Below are 22,909 nucleotides of genomic sequence, written 5' to 3' on the forward strand. Positions count from 1 at the left end.
GAAAGTCAAACAAGCCATTACGAGTCTGAGAAACCATGATAAAATGGTTAGAGACAAATCAACTTTTAGGAAAAGAGCATACTAATCGCAAAGGGACTGGCAGGACAAGCAAGACCTCCACAGCTGCTGACAGAAGAATCCATAATAACGAAACATCCCCAAACACCTGTCTGACAGATCAGAAACACTCTTTAGGAGTCAGGTGTGGATTTGACAATGACCACTGTCATGATCCGAAATACAGAGGCTACACTGCAAGATGCTAACCACTAGTTAGCCACAGAGTGATGCCAAGAGCAAAGCATGGAGGAGAGAAGGATCTGACAAAGATCGAAAACATACCACCTCATCTGTGAAACATGGTTGTGGGGTGTTATGGTCTGGGCATGTATGGCTGCCAAAGGTACTGGCTCACTTATCTTCAGTGATGATATAACTGAAAATGAATTCTGAAGTGTATAGAGCGATTCTATCTGCTCAACTTAAAGCAAATGCCTCAAAACTCATTGGCCAGCAGTTCATTACAGCAAGACAGTGATCCCATTGCGAAAGCTAAACAATGGCCAAAATCAATCACTCAAACAGAACCCAATTGAGAAAGTCTTTCATATGCTGAAGAGAACTTAGGGGGACTAGCCCCTGAAACAAGCATGAGCTAAAGATGGCTACAATACAAGCCTGGCAGAGCATCACCAGGGAGGACACCCAGCAACTGGTGATGCTCTGGCTGCAATACAAGCCTGGCAGAGCATCACCAGACAGGACACCCAGCAACTGGTGATGCATGCAAAGGATATGCACCAATATTAAACACGACTACTTTTATTTACACTACATTGCTGTGTCCCAAACATTATGGTGCCCTGAAATGGGGGGGAATAGATTCCGATTCAATTAGGAACCTCTTGTGCCAACAATCAACGCAACGCATGGTCATAATCATACTATGAATATTTTACTTTAAGGGACATTTCTATTATATTTTTAAATGTCTGTAACTCTCTACAATAAGTTGTAGCAAAATGCAAACATGCCATTTCACTCAATAAATAGGAAACGTTTACAAACGCAGTTTTCCTTTTGTTAGTTTATCAAAGAGGCTTCTTGATCTTGATCTTGATGAATAAACTTTAAAAGTTCAGCGTGTCTAATTTAATACCGAATTGGAATTGTATCTCGGCAAGTTTCTTCACAAAAAATGTCTTGAGGTTTTTTTGTTATAACTTGCTGAACCAGTGTAGTGACACACACAAAAAAAAAACAATAGGTGGTCTCGTTTGAATTTTGTATAGACCTGTTCATGAATAACAAGAAAAACAAATAAAGCTTCGAAAGTTTCAGACTTCAGATCCGCAACTGCTATTCTGTCTGTACAACTCCAGGAAATGACGACCTATGCTTGACTTCAAACTTCCAGAGGCGGGTGCTGCCGGACGAGTGGAAAAATTCCACTCGGAAACAAGCAAACAAAAAATTAATTCTATGTTGAGCTTTTGTGATAACGTATTTGATGTAACCATAGATGTATTTCTAAGTGCAAGCGGTTCTAAACGTTTTCGAATGGTGTTTCACATCAACCATTTGCAACAGGTGAGTACTATGAATCTGGCTAGCTAACTAGCCTAAGTTAACTAACTTTAGCTAACGTCAGATAGCTAGCTAACTGTTAAGTTAACGACAACTAAATAACCTAGCTAGCTAACTAGAGCTACTTTAGAATAGTAAAATTTTAAAAAAGCTATTAAGTGAGGGAATAGTGATTTTTGTTGTATTTCCATTTAACTTGAAAATGTATTCTGTGATAGAAAGGTTAGACATGCATGTAACGTTAGCTTGTGACCAGCTAGCCGTTTCCTATATGCAATATGGCAGTGTTGGTAACGTTAGATTTTAGCAAGATGGTCAGTTAGCTTTCTAGCTAATGTAGCTACATGGTCTACGGTAGTTACGTAGCTATCATTTGTGGCTAATTCCAGTCAAGAACACCCTGCACATTGTTACTTAGTTAATAGTGTAATACGAAGTAACTTTCCTACCATTGTGATGGAAGCCAGTTTTTATAAATTCATTTTAAGGCGTTGTTGAAAGTAAATCCAAAACAGAACGTTTTGACAAAGTTATATAGGTGGAATTAACATAATCCACACATTGTCAGGGAAAAGTCGTCACCTGTTTGGGTTGGTATATTGGTAACTTAACGTTAGTGTGGGAGGGTATCTTGCAAAGCATTTTTAGTGCATGGTTTTCTTTCAGACATGAACTAGACAAAGCCATTACTGCATATATTGGAGGACCTTTAGGCTATGTGATGTTTCTGTTGTCATGCGAAATAAGCGCTTGTTAGCCACCGTCATACTAACTTAGTTCTTTAAATGTTTTTGAACACTTCATAAACGTTGAAATGTTAGTGCTTTAATGTTTGTTTGTTTTTGAAGACTCGTTATTCTGTACTGACAGTGTCTGATTTCCATTCTGTTTTTCCTCTAGAATGAGCTTGCTTGAAATTAGTGAGAATGTCAAACTTGCTAGAGAATACGCCTTGCTTGGAAACTACAGCTCCGCTGTTGTGTGCTACCAGGGGGTGCTTGAACAGATCAAGATGCTTTTCTCAGTTCGAGACTCTGCATTACAGCAAAAATGGCAACAGGTATAATTCATTTTGTCATTTTCTGTTGCACAATTTTAATTGATTTTTAATTTTACAACAATAAACATAACTTAATGCAATGTAATATTCATGCTGACAGGTTTGGCAAGAAATCAGTGAGGAGACTAAACATGTTAGGGAAATCATGGCAACATTAGAGAGTTTTCAGCTTGAGACTGCCCAATCCAAACCAAGCTGTCAAGAAGGAGACATTTGGTCTGTGCAGCCAGAACGCAGGTATGTTTCTCCTATTGTTTAAACATTTCTGTTGTTCCAAGTCGTCCAGTCTAGAGTTTCAGGAGCAATAGAGTTTAATAACCGTGAGTTTTGCCTATGTAGGGAAGACATGGTCAGATGTGCATCCTATTCACTGCTGAACATTTTCTGATTTAAAGTAATTGTTCAGTTGGTAGGTGGCGCCAGTTAATGCTAAGAAATGATGGGCCGGTTTCACAGACACCGATTAAGTTTAGTCCTGGACTAAAATGAGTTTATGGAGAATGTCCATTCAAAATTGAATTTAGTCTTGGGCTAGGCATAATCTATTTCTGTAAAACTGTCCCAAGTGTTTGTTTTTTCAGCTCTCTTCTGAAATTGTAGAGACTGAAATGCACATGAGTGCTGTGTACTTTGGTTGTCCTGTACCTCCCTTTCATTCAAATCTGGTTTGCTTAAATCAGGAATGTTTTTTGCTAATTCAGTTGAAGTAAATCTGCTTTAAACGCTTTGCGCACTAGAATTCCGTATTTAAAAATGTCTGCAGGACTTGTGTGTGCAATTCGTAGTAGTACTGGAGAGTGGCCTTTCTGTTTGCACCATTTGTTTGTGAAAAAAGAATGTCCAACCTTAAAATTAAATGTCTAAAAATTAAATGTTTTGAATATTTCCATACACAAATGAGCTTGGGAGAGTGGTTGGATAAACAAGCCAGCTGGAAGAAAAGGCTGTTTGTCTCGGGAGAAATACATTCATGATTTAGTCATATGACTTGGATTAGAGCATGGGTTGCCTGTAAGTGGCCTGTTTTTCATCGTCTCGTCAAAATGTGATGAACGTAGAACTTATGTAATCTTTTAACATGTCAAATGGGGCAACATTGGCTCAGGCGGTAAGAGCAGCCGTCTGGCAGTCGGAGGGTTGCCGGTTTGATCCCGTCCTGGGTGTGTTGAAGTGTCCCTGAGCAAGACGCCCAACCCCCAGCTTCTGACGAGCTGGTTGGTGCCTTGCATGGCAACCAAACGCCGTTGGTGTGTGAGTGTGTGTAAGAATGGGTGAATGAGAAGCATCAATAAAGCTTTGGATAAAGGCACTGTAATGGCAACCATTTACTATGTCATGTCAAAAGAAGACATTCCAGCTGAATTTCCATTTCTGTATTTCCAGCTTTATGTTGTTAAATCTTTGTGGAAGGTATAGGAGTTAAAATATGAATGCAGAAAGGTTGACCGTGCGTTGCATTGGCGTCTCTCCGTGAAGGTCTTCGCCCTGTCCGGTGAGGCGGCCGCAGCAGCCTTACAAAGAGAGCAAACCGCACAACAACCGCCTGAGCGTGGCCGGCCGGGCTCCGCACCGCCAGTCACCGCGAGGGCCCAACGGCCCAAAGCCTGGGAAGGGCAAGGAGAAGCGGGAGGCGCCAAGCAGGCCTAAGGATGAAAAGGTACAGGCCAGTCACAGGACAGGCGTATTCAGAGGACCCGAGGTGCTCTGCAGGGACCTGTGATGCATATGGAAAAATAACATTTTGCCAAATGTATCACGGTAAAAATGAAACCTAGTCTTGGAGCATCTTTGGCTTTAAGGGTTTTCTGAACTTTTAAAGCATTTAGGAGTCCTCCTGACCTTTTATCTAACAGCTTAAGAGTAGAAATCACCTCTCTAAGAGTGGTTGCACTAATAAATCAGCTGATCACCACATTCTGTCTGCAGTGTCGTCAATTCATTCATATTAAAACATACGTATAACAGGAAAGCAGGATTGATGCATGATTCAATGTCTTCAACATTGTGATATCACCTGGTTGTGATATTCAAATTATAAAGAAATGTTTCACATTCTAGTACTACAGTGATATTATACAGGAAAAAAATAATATTTAACTTTGTATGTGTGCATACTGTATGTATGGTATGCGTGCTGTTTCAACACTCTTTTTTTCAATTTTGCAAATAATTTAGACGCATCTTTACTGTTGACCAAACACCTCTTTTGTTTGCATAAAATCATCACCATCTTGTCAGTCCGGTTCTCGACGGGCCTATGTTCTCTCTGGAGCTCTCATGCCACTCGATGGAAAAACAATCCTGATTCTCCATTTGCCTTGCAGAACAAAGCTGAGGTCTCGGAGACTGAGGTGAAGAAATTTGACGGAACAGGATATGACAAAGACCTTGTGGAGGCCCTGGAACGTGATATTATATCACAAAATCCCAATGTCAAGTGGTATGTCAAAGTGCATAATCTTTTGTTTATTTTTCTCAATGAGGAAACTCTGTACACTACATTAGACAAAACACAGTAAAGTTGGCAATGTGAAGGACTGATGAAAGTCATTATACCGAAATGTTAACTTTGTTTCAATAATAATCATGGTATTTTTGCTAGATGCAAATGTGTAAATTTGTCTTATTAGATCTGATTTTTTTTTTTCACCAAACCTGCACAAGACTAAGCTTCCCATGCAATATTTTAGACCAATGCACTTAATTTTCAACCTTATAATTCCATTGGTGGTTTTATACTTGATGATTATTTAAAGGTAATAAAATGTATACATCTACAGGGATGACATTGCAGATTTGGAAGAAGCAAAGAAGCTGTTGAAGGAAGCAGTGGTTCTGCCGATGTGGATGCCTGAATTCTTCAAAGGAATTCGCCGACCATGGAAGGTATTTTATCTCTGAATTTTCTGAAGGCATGAGCAAAATTGAAGTAGGATTTCCTGTTCTATTTATAGCAGGTTTGGATTTGTCACAGACGGTGGTTGCCCTTGATCGGCCAATGCATGCAAAGGTAGCAAGTTTTATTTTCCTCCATTCTAGGGAGTGCTTATGGTTGGGCCGCCTGGTACTGGGAAAACACTGCTAGCCAAAGCTGTTGCTACGGAGTGCAGAACCACTTTCTTCAACGTGTCCTCATCTACTCTTACCTCAAAGTACAGAGGGGAGTCTGAGAAACTCGTCCGGCTCCTGTTTGAAATGGTGAGCTTTTTTTTTTAATTCTTATTTTATTGTATATATGGTTTATTTTTTTTATTTTTTTAACACATTGGTGCTGTCGCTTCCACATTGGTGGAATCGAAACAAGATGCGACCGTTTGGAAGGGTGATTCCTTATTTTCTGTCAAGCGAACATGAACAGTACTCAAGAGTGAAGGGTGGTTTCTTTTTCCAGGCGAGGTTCTACGCCCCCACCACCATATTTATCGACGAAATTGACTCCATGTGCAGCCGAAGGGGAACGTCGGAGGAGCACGAGGCCAGCAGGAGGGTGAAGGCTGAGCTCCTGGTGCAAATGGATGGTAAACAGAGCTTTGTGTGCCTTTGCCTGACGGAAACATCTGAAACTTTGCTGTAATTATGCACTGCATGCCAACTTGTTCCTCAGGTAGCTGATTATTGATGTAAGTGAACAGCACACAAAATGGAGAACATTGAGTATTGGCATAATGGCAGGTTGCAGGTGGAAAACGGTCATACATGGGGAAAGATCTCATTCCTACGGATGTTTCTTCTTGTTGTGGATAGTGATTGTTGCTGAAGTGCATTTATGAGCCATTCAGTGATGATGATCTGTCCTGTTCAGGTGTTGGCGGGGCTTCAGAAAATGAGGATCCTTCGAAGATGGTCATGGTTCTGGCAGCCACCAATTTCCCCTGGGACATCGATGAGGCTCTGAGACGCCGCCTGGAGAAGAGGATTTATATCCCTCTGCCATCCGGTACTGTAACTCCATTATGTGCCAGCATCTTCAGCTCATCTGGACTGAATGTATGCAGTTGGGGAAGGTAGCGGCAGATAACGGTGTTATCCCACCTGTTACATTCAAGCCCAGTACAGCACTAAGCCATGTCCAGAAGGTCATCCGTCTGTACCACACTCTGCCCCTACCTACCAATGGTGTGTGATCGATTAGTTCTTGGGTATTGTCCAAATCTTCATATCTTACATTTGTTTTTGTACAAAAACAGAAAATGAATTCTGTTGCTCTCAGCAAAGCTTAAGGGTTACTTGCCTGTGCCTGTTGAACAATATGGCAGCCAGCTCCTTGGCTGGATCAATAATTTACCACTCTCTCCAACATGTTTCTGTAGCTCAGTTCTCCATCTGTGAGCCAAGCAGCTCAGCCAAAGAATAGATTGTTTAATTGGCACCTCAGGTGAATTTGGCTATTAAAGAGCACTTTGTGTTCTCAAACTACCATGCCTGAATAAATGAATTCCCCCATGAATTTATTTCCTGTTACTTTTTCTTTCTGAAAGACATTCCTTCTCCACACTCTTGAATGCAGAAATGTGCAAAGGCTTTGTTGTTCACCATGTAGCTGAATAAAAACTATACAAGCTTCAAGGTGAGTTCAGGCCTTAATGTCAGCCACTTGGACTGCCTGAATATTGCTATTCCTGGGAGGTAGTGCAAATGCCACAGAATTCACTGCCACATTTAATTGCGCATATGTGAAACGTACTTTCTTATTCATTCACGCTAAAATAGACGTATTGTTCGTATTCCTGTGTTAAATATTTGTGTTTACTGTTTTCTTCCAGCCAAAGGCAGAGTGGAGCTACTCAAAATTAATCTCAAGGAGCTGGAGCTGGCCAATGACGTGGACATGGCGAAGATCGCCGAACAGATGGAGGGGTACTCCGGTGCAGACATCACTAATGTTTGCCGGTAAGCCTTCAACTCTGTATTGGTGACTTATTACTGTTGTTTTTCTCACTTTGCAGATCCTTTAATTAAATGCAATAAAGTGGTCATCTACTTAATTTCAAAATAAAATGTAAAATCGTGTCAAATGTGTTTACATTAAAATCATCTGCTTTTGTAAAACTTGACCGACACAACAAATAGGGTAGTATAGAAGAGCTTATATTGATAGAAATGTAGCCATGAATATTGACTCGATCTTTTTTGTTTCGTCAAGTGTATCAAATCTCATTCAAGTTTAGGAAAATTCCAGTTCTTATAAGAAATACCAAAATACAATTTCATGCAGTCATGTTATCTTTGCAGGTACTGCAGACACGTACATAAGTCTGTGACTGTTCTAGTGAGATTTGGGTAATTTAGTTATTTTCCTTTGAAACAAGCAGCTTTAAACTTGTTAAACATTGACCTACTTTTGAATCATTAACCATACTTCACCACTGGGGTGATAAGATTAAGGAGGATTTACCGACTGGTTGGATTATTAGTAGCACAGTGATAGACCTACATATTTACACTTTCAGTGCCAGCAATTCAGTTGTGCCCTATGTTAAGCAGGCTATATTATCTTTTCCATCTGGCTTGTTTCTTCAATATGGGTATGCACTTTGTTGTATGTCGTTCTGAATAAGAGAATTTGTCAAATGCCTATAATGAACAGTGCCAGCAGCATTGGAAGTGAATAGCAGTTATTTTGTGAGTGTTGCCCCTGTGAGTCTCCAGGGTCCTCAGCGCTGTTCCTGGAGCTAGCGTGAGTTTGATTGGCAGTGCTTTGAGGTGTTTTTGTCCCTGGGGCCTGCGCAGGGACGCCTCGCTCATGGCGATGCGGCGGCTCATCGAGGGCCTGACGCCGGAGGAGATCCGCAACATCTCCAGAGACGAGATGCACATGCCCACCACCATGGACGACTTCGAGTCGGCCCTGAGGAAGGTGTCCAAATCCGTGTCAGCTGCCGACCTGGAGAAGTACGAGAAGTGGATCGCCGAATTCGGCTCCTGCTGAGGCGTGGAACAAGCCTTTCTGTGTTCTCAAAGAAACATTCACTTGGTGTGGAGGACAAGGACCAGTTTTCATTGGGTTTGCGTAATTGCCATAGTAAGATTCAGACATTCTGGGGGCCTTTTTTTCGGTTTTGCTTGTATTTTTATTCTGTCGGGTTGCTTCATATTGAGGGTGGCAACCATGAGCACTTTTGAGAAACACTATGGCCTTTACTTACAATTTCACTACATGGGCTAGAAGCTGTGACATAAATATAGTATGACAACATTCAGAAGATTGTTTGGTGTCACTTACTGTCACTTATAGTCCATTATTTAGACTGAAGCAAAAATCCTCTTTCACAAGAAATAATTATTTGTATTTGTATGGCTTTTAACCCTTGCCTCAGTTACTCCTTGTACCAAAGTGTCCACTGTATAACAGGGTTTTAGCCATTTTGCCAGTGATGTCTCAGTTGAAGAGTTGGAATAGATTTGAAGTTGTTTTATGCACTTGATTTTATGGGGGGCGGGGGGGGACTCATCTGGTTCTTCCAAAAATCACTACTTGGTCCCCCAAACTGTGGTACTGAGTTGGAAATCTACCACAGTAACGTGAAAAATGTAATGTTAATAAAGCTATTTAAAAGTCGAAGTGATTATGTTTTTTTTTCCCAAATATGTTTAAGTAGGATGATGAGTAGATACTGGAGAAATCAAGAAATCTGATTAAAAGATTGTGTCAAACCATGTTCAGGTATTTTTGTTGAACAAGTAATCCTATAGGAAAAGTCAGTCTGACACTTAAGGGACATTTTCAGAAAAAAATGTTTTATTTGTTGAATAGGGTTTCAGCATGAAATGAGTTTTCTTTTTTTGGGGGGTAGCACAAGGTCATGCTTCCATGCTTCAAACAACAAAGCCATGAGACTGGAAAGCCAAGGTGGCACCACAGAGGCACCATTAAGGACTGAATGTTTCTACCGTTCCTGAAAGCCCAACCTCACTCATTTACCTGTAACACACAGGCTTATTCAACAGCATGGCTGATGCTGCTACAGTGCAAATGGCAACCCATCTCAACGTCCACTAGAACAATCAGCTTCAAGTGTCACAAATCACATTCCAAAGCAGCTCTTGTGCCTAATTACATTTGGCTTTAAAGGGGGGAGGGAAATGGCTAAATACAAATCTCAGAAGGGAGCAATGTTCAGACCGAGTTGGTGTCTTGCACCTCATTTTTCAGTGCTACTCCAGCCTGGCTTAGTGAACTGTTACTTAATGTTGAGTGCAAGGGTTGGACCTTTCAGGGCTATTTTATTAAGTACTAGACAAGTAACAGATGTCATTTCCAGAAATTAAAATGCAACATTCAGCTTGGCTCGATGACAACCTGCATTCATTGCACAATTGCATTGTTAAAGTTACAGCCTTTTACCAAGGCATGCGGTCTGCAATCCTTGTTTTTTTTTTTTGTCAGACTTGCACACATTAAAGGTAAAATCAGAAAAAAATACTCAACTCATGAAAGACTGAATGTAAAGAAAACCATTAACCTTTTAAAATAATGCCATGAATAAAATCACTTCACTCAATAAATCAACCAAGCAAAAGAAGACTTCAGAACTTAATGTAAATCAAATTTAGGATCAGCCTTCACTATACAAAACGGCAGTCACGGAGGCGTAGTGAAGTCACAGAACAATTTAATGCACAAAAATAGTCAGGGACCTTTATAAAGATGCTTAATGCTGTCCAATTGAAAACGTAGACCGTCCTGTTTCTTGCATGTTCTGGGGTGGATTATCTTTTCGATAGAAGGCATCACCACTATATAGTTATGATGAAAATGCTACACATAGAAGAAGAGTTTCCCTGACCACACAAATGCCTCTGGCCCCAAAGTAATGACAATCAGCTCCATCCCAAGATCTTCACTCAAGGCTTTTTCTCTTCGGGCTCTGTCTCGATGTTCTCCAGCAGACAGTGTTTCTCCTCTTCTGGCATTAGGGTCACTGGATTTAGAGTAAGGATTCCCCTGAAAAAGGAGACAAAATATCTGCCATCCAATTTCTCAAAATAACTTCTTAGTGTACCCAAACTCAGTAAGGCAGAACAATTGCAATGAGGTTGTCACCAATGATTAATTTTGCACCGGCTGTTTCCAGCAGTTGCGTGGAACTGCCCGAGGGACACTGGAAGGTAAGGCAGCAAATAATACAAATTTAAATACTGAAATGTTTTGGGTAAATATAAAATCGTTACTGTGTTGCATTACTTCAATAACAGTCAAGTTTTTTTTTTAAGCTCATCTTTGGGACCAAATATTTGGTACCATTCAGTAGCAATTTAATACCACTCCACATATCTACATCATTCCCACCTGTGCAATGGGAACAGGTGTTCAGAGGAATCAAGAACATAAAAACATACAGGCCAGATCATGATCAGTAAGCTTTCCCGTATAGGGGCTTTAACCACTCTTCCTGAAGGCAGACATGATGGAGAAACGTGCAAAGCAGGGACGAGTTAGTCTCCCTCCACCACAGCACCGCAGACAGGACGCGGTCACACCGGTACGTACTTGTGTTCACAGGATGGGAAGAACACGTCCAGGATCTTGACGATGACTGCCGACCCAGCGACACCAACAACCACTACCCACATGATGAGGAAGAAGAGAGGCAGGGATTCGGTCCAAAATCGCCGCAGACGGTCCCTCAGCTTCTCAACCCACTGGCACATAGCCTGCAGGGGACAGACCAGACAGATGGACACTTACAGAACCTTCTAGAAGAAAATGAGTAGGGTCGATCAGATGGGTTGCACTGGAGGTTAGACTCACTCTGTAGGAGGACATGGGATCTGATCTGAGCGGGGTCTCCGGCAGCAGTTTGTCTGGAAGTCCGTCCTCTTCTGCGGTGGTGTCCTCCTCGTACATGGGGACGGGGTCCATGGCGACGGGGTCCATGCGCAGGGGGGTCTCTGGGAGCTTCCCAGGGGCGGCAGTCTCCTCCTGTGTAGTCTCGGCTTGTTTGAGAGGGTAGTGACTGGTTGTGTGGAAGATGTCCTGATCCTCAACTAAGGAAGGAAGGTTAAAAACGAACAAGCTCACTGGAAGGTGCACACAGCAGGCAGATGTATGAGGAATGTGTAGCATTTAAACTGTAATAAAATAGACAAAGTTTGAGTGATTCTATTTGTATCCTCTACAAGTAAATATTAGGTAAATATGAATAACTTGTATCTTTCATTCATGCATTCCTTTTGTAATCATGTTTTCCAAAGTAAAAACACAGCTACACAAATATCTAGATTGAAACTTCCCCAGTTAAAGCATTTTTTTAATGCAGAAAAGAGAATGAGTATTTCAAAATGTTGACTTAAAAAACCTTGCAGCTGCATATTATAATCTGTTATTTACACAAGAAAATAATTTCCTTCTTCATTTTTATTAGATACAATACACATTTGATGCATTACTGCAGCAGCGGTAATAGCATGGGTAGAACATAACTAGAATTACAGTAAATAAGCACTGGTGAACCACTAGCAAAATATGAAACTTCTAAAAACCAATTTCAATGACATACAATACACATTTTCGTATGATGGAATTTAGCAATATATTTCACAGAAATAAGTGATAAATGTACCCATAATACTGAGCAAAAACGCTACTAAGCCTACTGTATATACAGTACCTTTTGTTGAGAGGTTGGGATCTGTAACAACCACATCATTCTCTCTGGGAATACTGAAGAGCATGCTCTCTGATATGGGGTAGGAATATGTGGACTGTCGTAGTTTCTGCAGATTTTCATTCATCAGTATGTTGACTTCGTACATGTCTGGCTGCTGGACCTGGAATGAGGAAACGTTGAGCAAAAATTGGGCTACACATTCAAAATGTCCTCCTTCAAGGCAAGTCAATTTTGTGTCATTTTTCCACTCTGAATTTATAGCAAGAGTGAAATAGGCTTGAATTAACTTTTACAGATGTTTACTTCAAGACAAAGTCAAACAAAAGCAAACTGCATTACGATTGAACTTCTTGTTTCAGTACTGCATGGCACATGATTGGGTAATACCATAGACAGTGTAGAAACTGGATTACCTTCTTCCCCTCTACCTCGATGACTTCCTCATTAAAGACCAGCAACTCCACCACAGGATAACTCTCGAGAGGCCACTGGCGCACCAGTACTCGGACCACAGTGGTGACATAGACGCTATGTCCAGACCCACTGCCCCCATTGCTGCCCACTGAAATCAATACAGGACTTTAATCTGACCATATTAATGGAGCTCACAGTATATGAAGGTATTTGTATGTATAAGGTATGTGTACAATGTACACTCACTGAGCACTTCATTAGGTAGGCTTGCACACCAGCTTGTTAATGCAAATATTGAATCAGCCAATCATGTGGCAGCAACTAAATGCATAAAAGCATGCAGACATGGTGAAGAGGTTCAGCTCTTTCAGAATTACAAAGAAATGTGATCTAAGAGACTTTGACCGTGGAAAACAGTCGCATAACAGTCTCTAGAGTTTGCAGAGAATGGTGCGAAAAACAAAAAACATCCAGTGAGCAGCAGTTCTGGAGAGGTCAGTGGAGAAGGGCCAGACTGGTCAAAGCTGACAGGAAACAACACGACATTACAACAGTGGTATGCAGAAGAGCACTTCTGAACACATAATGCATCAAACCTCTAAGTGGATAGGCTACAGCAGCAAAAGACCAATAAGTCTAAAAATTAAAATAAAAAGTCTAATAAATACCTAATAAAGTGCTCGTTGAGTTTATAGGTCTCAAAATGACTTCATTCGATCTCATATAAACTAAATATTCCACGAGAAACGAAATCCCAGGTACCAAAGTCAAAAGCCTAAGTTTTTAGAAGAACTACTACTAGAATAACAGCATGTGTTAAAAAAGGGAAGAGGCGATGAATACATTTCTAGATACTCACAAAGCAAGGCTTGGCAGGTTAACCTCGTAACGCCTGATAACTTCACAAGGATGTCATTAACAAATATTTGCTCGCCAACCACAGAGATGTTGAAATTTATCTGAAAAATTAAGGATAAATGGTAGGAAAGTTTCACCCTTGAACAATATGACTGCGTTGTTTAGGTTTAGCACTGTGTAACTGAAACTGCGTAATTTCCAAACATTGTCTTAAAGCTAGCGAATATATTCTAACTAAGAATATTCTTAGGATGCGATACCTGAAGATTGTGAGTCTCCTCATGTGTGTCACCAACTGCTGTCACGTTTATCAGGATACTCTCCTAAGTAAACCAAGGATAAAAGCGACAGAAAGTTTGTTTCCATTTCAGCCAAGAGACGGAATGGCAGGACTGCACTGTATGTCAAAGCAACACACTGACGCTAAATATAAAGCCATAAATATAAACATGAACGTTCCGTTGGATACTAGACTCCAGAAAAGTGGTTCTATAGGTTAGACTGCAAACAGTAGCCCACACCTAGCTAATTTGTTGACATGAGCTATTCAAGCCTGAGTCAACTGGTTAGCTATCGATGAAATGTTTTAAATAAGTACATGAAACGACTTATATGAAGATATCGATTAACTGGGGGACATATTAGCGGCAGTGTAAGCGCCCCTACTTGGGTGTCATTTAATTGTTGAGAAATCACGAAAATCGCTAGCATTAGCCAATGTTACAGTTAAAGAAGCAGTTGTGCAATGGCCAGTGCTCTAATATTCCAATGCACCACACGCCTCCTTAGCTAGTTAGCTAACAAGCTACTCGTACCTATACAAATATAATACAAAGTGTTTATGATGAAGTCATTACATACGTTACTTATATACATATTCAATAGTCTGTCACCTTGTCCAGCTGTCGCGGAGAAGCGTCTGTCGAAACAAATAAAACGAACAGAAAACAAAAAGCTATTGGCGACATACGTGAGATAGCCATCTTGGTTGTTGCACTATGTACATCTCTAGTGATGCATTATGGGTATGAAAGGAGATGGGCGTCCACTGCGTTCACGTACCACCTCCCGACTGGGAAAACCCGTGTCAAAACTGTAAATTCCCAGCAGGAAGTATGGGAAATTTCTGACGGCTCTGATATATCCGACCTGGAAAACTATGGCTTTCATGGCCAACTTGGCAACCGTTCAAGTTAACAAAGTCATAGCTAATATAATTCTATATTTGCATCAGTTCGCCTTCGCCCACTAATTGTACGGCTACTCCTACTGCAATTGGTTTAGTGTAGCTGTTTAGATGACATGATGTTGTTAGCGAGAAATAGAGGGAGCTACCGTCAGCTAGAGTCGCAGATGTCCCGAATGAAAAATACAAGAAACATAGAATAAACAAAAACAGAATACAAACAGACATCTCTGTGCATGTCTGGGATTTGTGTATTTTAGCTTGTAATGTCTGCCACTCTATGGTTAGAACATATGACAGTTCAATGGGCTAGACTGGTCTGAGACATTCAGAATGTCTCTGCTTCCTGCGCGCTCCCGCAATTCCTGAATGCGCGATCTCGTTACACGTTTGGCACCTGTGTGTCGCCTACGAATGACATCATTTTCAAGTTCGGCCATTTGGCGTTTGAGCAATAATGGCTGTACTATTAGAAACAACATTGGGGGATATCGTTATAGATTTGTACACTGAAGAAAGGCCAAAAAGTAAGAACGTCTATTCTTATTGCTTTTCTGCATAGCTAATTCAGCACGTTGCGATAGGCTCTTCGATCAATTAAGATAGATGTAACGCTAGCCAACATTCTAGTTATTTCTGTTGGAGGCTAGCTAACTAGCTAGCTAGCGAATACAGAAACAGTGAACGTTTGTAATGAATTAATAGATTGTTTATCACTAATATGAAATGGAATGTTATTTTATAAGATATTCCCAAATTAACGTTTAGTGACTAACGTTAAAGTAAGTTTGTCCAGTTAGGTTAGCTAGCTAAAGTTAAAGTTAGCCCAAAACACATGGTTAATTTATTCTGCAATCATTCTGCAATCATTTACTAGTACTAGCTGCTTTTCAGATGCACATTACTAGTGTATATATCTTATTACCAATACCATGGTGACTTACTGATATACATCGCGCAGTTGTAGGGAGCTAGCTACCTGACTTGCCCAAAGTGTATCTACAATTCCTGACCTGAACTCTTTTTGTTTTGCAGCTTCTCTGAACTTTCTGAAGTTATGCAAAATTAAATTTTACAACTACTGTCTCATTCACAATGTTCAGGTAAAAGAACACACCTTTCTTAACTCCTGTAGGAAGGAAATATATTGAAATAAAAATGTATTTGAAAAAAAGTATTTGTTATTGGTCAAATATTGATACACCTAACTTTCAGGTGATGCGCTCTTTTCTCTCCAGAGAGATTTCATTGTACAGACTGGAGACCCCAGTGGGACTGGCCGGGGTGGGGAATCTGTATTTAGGTGTGTTTTATGTGACTTACTTTTTCTATGCGGAAATAAGCTCTTAATTTGAATGGTCCATGTGACATTTTCATTCTAAGCCTTACCACAATATCAGTAGTAGTTCTAATAAATATTATATATTTTACCAATTCAGCATGCTGTATGGCGATCAAGCACGCTTTTTCGACTCGGAGAAAGTACCCCGGATCAAACACAGGAAAAAGGGAACAGTCTCCATGGTGAACAATGGCAGTGACCAACACGGATCTCAGGTTGGCAAAGCCCCCGAAACATAGCCTACATTTCAGTTTTGCTTAAATTAATGTAGTTAATATGGTGTACAAAAGTAGGCCATAGACTACATACTTGATTTTGCCAGTATAACACCAATATGCAGTTCATGCATAAAGCACATGAAAGGGGTTGTCGATTGGGTAAGCTGACGGATCAGGTTATTGGCGTTTCTCCTCTCTGTTGGACAGTTCCTTATCACCACAGGAGAGAATTTAGACTACCTGGACGGGGTTCACACTGTGTTTGGAGAAGTAACAGAAGGCATGGATGTCTTAGCCAAGATCAATGAGGCATTTGTGGACAAGGATTTCATCCCTTTCCAGGACATCAGGTGAGTGTGGCAGGGAGGCCTACAGTAATGGCCAAAATGTATACCTCCTTAAAATCAGGCTACAGCGCAACCAATTCCGAACACTCTTCACTTCCATCTTCTCATTAAGCACACTGCTCACTTGCACAGTGCTTACTCATATTGCTGATGGTGAGACAATTGATGCTTCTCATTCACTCATTCACACACACACTCGCACACCAATGGCGACTGGCTGCCAAGCAAGGCACCAACCAGCTCATCGGGAGGAATTTGGGGTTAGGCGCCTTGCTCAGGGACATTTCGACACACCCATGGCAGGGGATTGCACCAGCAACTGGCCGACTGCCGGACGACCGCTCTTGCCTCCGGAACAAATGTTGCACTGCCTGTGTCTTTTCTGTTGATCCTTCTGTGTTTCTTGATGACTGTTTATTGTGCTGCGTGACGAGAATAAGAAAAGGTTGTGTTTCCTTGTAGAATTAACCACACTGTGATACTGGACGACCCCTTTGATGATCCAGCTAATCTGCCAGTTCCAGACCGCTCCCCTGAACCAACCAAAGAGCAGTTGGATGTGAGTGAATCTTCCCGCCCCGTTTCTTCTTGAGTAAGACAAGCACTCCCCTTTCCACAGAAATGAGAACCAGGCTTTCAGCACAGGCAGTATTAGAACTCAAATTCTGTGTGTTAAACCTGTAACATGACAATGGACAGTTAGCAGATTGCCTTAGATAAGGTCACTGTGACCATTGAGAATTGTATTTTTGTGTGGCCCAAAAAGTAGTAAATTTTCTTTTGTGCAGATGGCACAAATCTGTATTAGTATTTCTACCTGAAATGGCCGTTTCCCACAGGTATTTCCCGCCCTAACTGTGCTGTCTGTTGACTTTAGAGTGGCCGAATCGGGGCGGACGAAGCTATAGACAACGACCAGGGGAAGGCTGAGGAGGAAATCGACGAGCTGCTGAAGGAGAAGGAGGCGAAGACTCAGGCCATTTTGCTGGAGATGGTAAATAACTGCTTTTACATGGCTCTGAATAGCAGTACTGTATGTGATTGTGTTATTAAAATGCACATAGTATAAACATAGATCATTTTGGGGTGTCCATCTCAAACGCAAGCCTTTTTCAGCAGAGATGCTCCCCAAACTTGAAATTCAACGGTGCCAATACATAGTGTGATTGGCTGCCTCACTGGGTGACTCAAAACTGGTCATAGCATCACCTAGCGAGGGGATTTTGTCAGCAGGGTGCTCCCCTTCCCTATCGCACATGAGTGACACCTGTGTTTGATTGGGCACCTGCAGTCTACCTGTGCCAGCTCAGAAAGTTTTATAGCTCTCCATTGTAGTGACTGGACTGAGTAAAATATCATTTTAACAGGGTTTCAAGTGCATGTGCAGCAGTGATGAAGTGGGTGCGATTTTCTTTTCTACAGTTGATGAGGATAACATGAAGTTTTGTTTGTTGGTGTGTGTGTGTGTGCGCGCACGTGTCTGCGCGCATGCGTGTTTCAGGTGGGTGACCTGCCCGATGCTGAGGTGAGACCACCTGAGAACGTTCTGTTTGTGTGCAAACTCAACCCGGTCACCACAGACGAAGACCTGGAAATCATCTTCTCTCGCTTTGGCCTCATCAAGAGGTGTGCAGTCTGTTTTACCTTCAGAGCAGCCTGCGTTTGCAAGGAGGCTAAATGCTAAATGCAGGCCTCTTCTCTGAGTAATGGGCCATCCTTTACCTCATACTGTACTTCCTAAGTTTACATTTTTTTAAATGACATTGTCTATTGTACTAGCTGTGAGATTGTTTTAAAGGACCAATATTTCTTCTTTTTTTTCTTTTTTGCAGTTGTGAGATAATCAGGGACTGGAAATCTGGAGAGTCACTTTGTTATGCTTTCATTGAGTTTGAAAAGGTATGACTGTTTTCCCCCAGATATTTAATGTGTTACACATTTGTTGATAACAAACTGGCTTGTCCTTTCTGGTTTATATTTTTTTATGGTTTATGGTTTATATCATGTCCATATATTTAACATATGTACATGAATGTTAATATATGCACCATGCCATTCCGTGGAAGTGACTCGAAGAGAAAAGAGCTGTGTAAGCTTAACACCAGTTTGCATTAGTGTTGTCTTGACAAATTAATACATTCCTTTGTGTCCCTGTGCTGCTCTTAGGAAAGTAACATGCTGTTCTTTCCCTGTGGTAAATTTAATGAATTTTTCTGAAACTCAGTCTTGAGTTGAGATGTAGTAAGCCAGTGTGACAAATAGAGGGCAGCATTTAGTCACATATAAGCGGCCTGTGTTTCAAGCACTGTTTCTTGGCCACATTAGGTATTTGGAGTCACATTAGGTATTTATTTTCAGGAATATTTTATGATTTCAGCATGTATGTCCCAAAATGAAACTAAGGTAATGTCAAAATAAGACAAGTGATTGTTTTGTACGTAGGCATAGACTCCGCTTTGGGCCATTTGGGATTGATTGTCTTTTTTGGTCATTATAACAGGAGGAGGACTGTGAAAAGGCCTACTTCAAAATGGATAACGTGCTGATTGATGACAGAAGGATACATGTGGATTTCAGCCAGTCTGTGTCCAAAATTAAATGGAAAGGCAAAGGTAGAGATTGCTGTTGTTTACCCAACATGACCTGTCACATTGGAAAACGTGTGCTACCATAGACAACCCATCCATCCATCCATTATCTGAACCCGCTTATCCTGATCAGGGTTACAGGGGGGCTGGAGCCTATCCCAGCATACATTGGGCGAAAGGCAGGAATACACCCTGGACAGGTCGCCAGTCCATCGCAGGGCACACACACCATTCACTCACACACTCATACCTACGGGCAATTTAGACTCTCCAATCAGCCTAACGTGCATGTCTTTGGACTGTGGGAGGAAACCGGAGTACCCGGAGGAAACCCACGCAGACACGGGGAGAACATGCAAACTCCGCACAGAGAGGCCCTGGCCGACGGGGATTCGAACCCAGGACCTCCTTGCTGTGAGGCAGCAGTGCTACCCGCTGCACCATCCGTGCCGCCCCCATAGACAACCAATCAATGATATTTGTAGAGCCCCCTTTCTACAACTTCATGGGTGCAACATCTGCTTCTCATGGTAGAACCTCACATGTGGGATGCCCCATTTGGTCCCAGGGCTCTCCGGTTCTGCCGAGGGAATAGTGATAGTGGTTACACAACTTCACTTCAATATCAATGTCCGAAACTCCCATTCTTCAGTGAATTTTAATAGTTTATGATCATAATACAATTTTGTGTGGCAGCCACAGACGATTCTAAATCCCTTGTTTTTTTACTTATTTTTCTTTATACCACATTCGAGAAATGGTTATAAAATCCACAGGGATACTCCACAGCTTAAAAACTTGATATGCAAATAAAGTACCAAGCCAAACAGTTGAAAATGCAGACTTTAAAAGCATGGACTCTTGCCCTGTTTCAAAGATCCAGAATGTCTGCCTTATTTGATTTTCCACTATAAAATTTTAAAAAAAATCTAACTAAATCAATGGATGGCTGAATGGCGAAACATGGGGTTGTTAATTCAAACAACTAATTCATTCCAGACTTGTCTCATTGGCTTGACATTTTTTTTAACCTTGAACCGTAGTTACATGAACTGTAGTTACTGCAGTTATACCTGTCCTGCTGTCTTTTGCCACTCATACACCTCTCAAAGAGGAGGAACCACGTGGCCAAAACAGTTCCTTCTGCTCAGATATCCAACTCCTATTGCATTGTGCCAGAATCGTTATGAATTTGTTTTCATTTTGGCTCGGTTTCATATCAGACCCGTTTTCTGTCATTCTGTTTCTTTACTTTGTATTGTTGTTTTTGTTCCTATATGTCTTTTTTGTTCCTTGATAATATCATGTAGCAGTATATTAACCTTGTGCGTCATTATGGCTGATGCAAATAATTTTGTATTTGGCGGATAATACTAAAATGTGATGTACTTTTCATGTACAGTACAGTGGAGAGACATAGGCAGCATACATATAGTGTTATTGTGTACAACCTGCATGTTGTCACTCCGGATAAGAGAGTTGTCAAGCCTTGCCCTAATGACCTCATTTTAAGGTGGGAAGTACACCAAGGACGACTTCAAGGCTTATGAGAAAGATGTGGAAAACCGAACCAAACTAGCTCTCAAAGACCAATTAAAGCCCAGCCAAGAGTATCCTTTCAATGTCCTGAAAGATTGCGAAAGAATAGTTTGTCACTGATGCATTGTTTGGAAAAAAGTAATGTATTCCTAAACCTTGTGTGCGTCTTTTTTCCATATATGTTTGTGTAGGTATGTTGGAATAATAATGACATACCCTACTTACTAAATATTTCTTAGTAGGACACAGAAGCGTAGTCAGTTATGGCATGAACTTAGACACAGGATTTGCTTAGTTGCACAATCCAGGAACAAAACGCAGGCAACTTCCCCAATGGTAACGGGAGATAGGTTTTGCTATCAATATGCTCCCTGTGCCTCCGTTTGCTTTTGCCTTCACCTTCCTCAAAGATCCAAGTACGACCTTGTGTTGGAGGAAGAGGAAGAAGCGGCACGCAACCAGCATTCTGGGAAAAAGCACAAAGAGAAGAGGAGACATTACTCCAGTGATGAGGACAGCAGAAGGTCAAAGAAATCCAAGGTTTCGTATGTCAGCGCCGTTTCCGGTGGCCGCCCCGAGGGTTTTGGGGGAGGGGAGGGGCGGGGCCGCTTGCCCATTTGAAGTTGTGTGCGGGAACTCTGGCAGTGTGACTCACGCCGTGCTGGAATCCTGGCTGCCTACCCTTTCACCATCAGCACAGCCTTTTATGGAGATCCATGTTGAAATGAACATTTGACTCCAGAGAATTCACATGCCACAGTAATCTCTTCTCTTAATTTTCATTTTATTCTCTGTCTTGCACTCTCTCTCTTGTTCTCTCTGTCACTTGCTCTTTCTTACTCTTTTAATGTCTCTCCTTCTCTCTCTCCCTTGGTCTCCCTTTCTCTCTTTCTCCCTCACACAGGACAGTGACAGGAGCAGGCACGAGAGGAAAGCTGACCGACGCCGATCGCGGTCACGGTCACGGTCCCGGTCCCGGGGCAGAGACAGGCACCACCACGGTAAGCCCCGGGAGAAGCAGCACCAGGAGCAGAGCCGGAGGGAGCACAGTCGCAGCCACAGCCCCAGGAAGGCCAAGGACAAGGACCGCAGCAGGCACCGGTGACCCCAGGAGAGCCCCCTCACAGGGCCCCTGGGCTGACCTCCACGGACACCTACCCAGCTACGTCAACAGTAGCACGTCTTTACATATCTCAACGTGTCCACACGCTTCTCGTCATTGTCATGTGCTCACGGTTCCCCAGACTATTAACAGGAACAGTCTGAGTGAAAGGGAGGACTAGGTACCATCTGTATTTTAATGCCAGATCGTTTAGACCCTGTGGCCTACGCTGCTTTGTGCCAATTCATTTTGTCTGCCACCCGTTTTGCTTCCGGCTGTTTGTAGTGACCTTTAGCTTTTCTGTAACTCCACAGATAACTCTGTTTTCCGATCTTATTGGCCTCCAGCTGTCTAGTGACCTTTTCGTTTGTCTATTTCTGTATCACAGGCAACTCTGTTTTCTTATTGGTCCCTCCCTACATTATTGCTTTCTTTGAGGCTGGAAGTGTTTAATGCCGGGTTCTGTTCTTGTGAAGTTATTGACAGGATAGATCTCTACCTCGAGTATAATTACAAATCTTGAGATCATATCTTCCGTAAAGCAAAAAAAAAAGGGTGTAAAGGTTCAAACGCGAGTAAACGAGTATCACGCTACATACTTGGTCTGAAGGACCACATTCCACAATTGATCTTGCATACATTGTATTACCCAATTGTTTCAGTGTGTACATTGCTGTAGTTATTTACAAATGAGGAAATTGATTGCCCTTTTATAAAATTGCTTTTGTACAATAAACACAATGGGTGTGCGGGAAGAAAACCGAGCTGTCTGTGACTCCTTTGGGGATTTCCCCGTCACCTGGTCTGCAGACGGCCACTGAAGGGGTGGGCTCGGTGTTTTGCATACCTTTCATGCGTGTGAGTGGTACAGTACAATACAGTATGTCCCGTGTCTTCATACACATTTTTCCCCAAAGACAAACTTTCATTTGCATGGGGTGAGGTAACACGTTATGGTATTATAGGATGTTATAGGACATTGTGGCAAGATGAGTTTCTCCTATTTTTATAGCTCAGTGTAGAGTGTTCATCTTTTTTGTGATCTGCTTTTTCAGGG

The 22,909-nt window shown here is 41.7% G+C and overlaps 3 protein-coding genes across 3 annotated transcripts; 2 read left to right on the forward strand and 1 right to left on the reverse strand.

Moving 5' to 3' along the window:
- Positions 1-1,362: 1,362 nt before the first annotated feature.
- Positions 1,363-9,209, forward strand: katna1 (katanin p60 (ATPase containing) subunit A 1). Its single transcript, XM_061242252.1, has 11 exons — positions 1,363-1,590; positions 2,488-2,647; positions 2,748-2,884; positions 4,124-4,304; positions 4,972-5,087; positions 5,428-5,533; positions 5,687-5,845; positions 6,039-6,165; positions 6,450-6,584; positions 7,411-7,537; positions 8,378-9,209. Exons 2-11 carry the CDS (start codon positions 2,489-2,491, stop codon positions 8,574-8,576), a joined length of 1,446 nt encoding a protein of 481 aa, XP_061098236.1. The 5' UTR covers positions 1,363-1,590; position 2,488; the 3' UTR covers positions 8,577-9,209.
- Positions 9,210-9,364: 155 nt separating this feature from the next.
- On the reverse strand, positions 9,365-14,574 carry ginm1 (glycoprotein integral membrane 1). The gene is made up of 8 exons (XM_061242076.1): positions 14,424-14,574; positions 13,791-13,853; positions 13,532-13,631; positions 12,672-12,820; positions 12,259-12,418; positions 11,400-11,635; positions 11,139-11,302; positions 9,365-10,592 (listed from the first exon to the last, which is right to left on the reverse strand). Exons 1-8 carry the CDS (start codon positions 14,511-14,513, stop codon positions 10,493-10,495), a joined length of 1,062 nt encoding a protein of 353 aa, XP_061098060.1. The 5' UTR covers positions 14,514-14,574; the 3' UTR covers positions 9,365-10,492.
- Positions 14,575-15,092: 518 nt separating this feature from the next.
- ppil4 (peptidylprolyl isomerase (cyclophilin)-like 4) lies at positions 15,093-22,612 on the forward strand. Its single transcript, XM_061242075.1, has 13 exons — positions 15,093-15,243; positions 15,752-15,819; positions 15,955-16,019; positions 16,156-16,273; positions 16,484-16,626; positions 17,086-17,182; positions 17,501-17,617; positions 18,125-18,249; positions 18,456-18,522; positions 19,124-19,235; positions 20,725-20,821; positions 21,161-21,290; positions 21,655-22,612. The coding sequence occupies exons 1-13, from the start codon at positions 15,174-15,176 to the stop codon at positions 21,853-21,855; spliced, it is 1,410 nt and encodes a 469-aa protein (XP_061098059.1). The 5' UTR covers positions 15,093-15,173; the 3' UTR covers positions 21,856-22,612.
- The last annotated feature ends 297 nt before the right edge of the window (positions 22,613-22,909 follow it).

The sequence above is a fragment of the Conger conger genome, chromosome 5 (genome assembly GCF_963514075.1).
Source record: "Conger conger chromosome 5, fConCon1.1, whole genome shotgun sequence".
Lineage (NCBI taxonomy): Eukaryota > Metazoa > Chordata > Actinopteri > Anguilliformes > Congridae > Conger > Conger conger.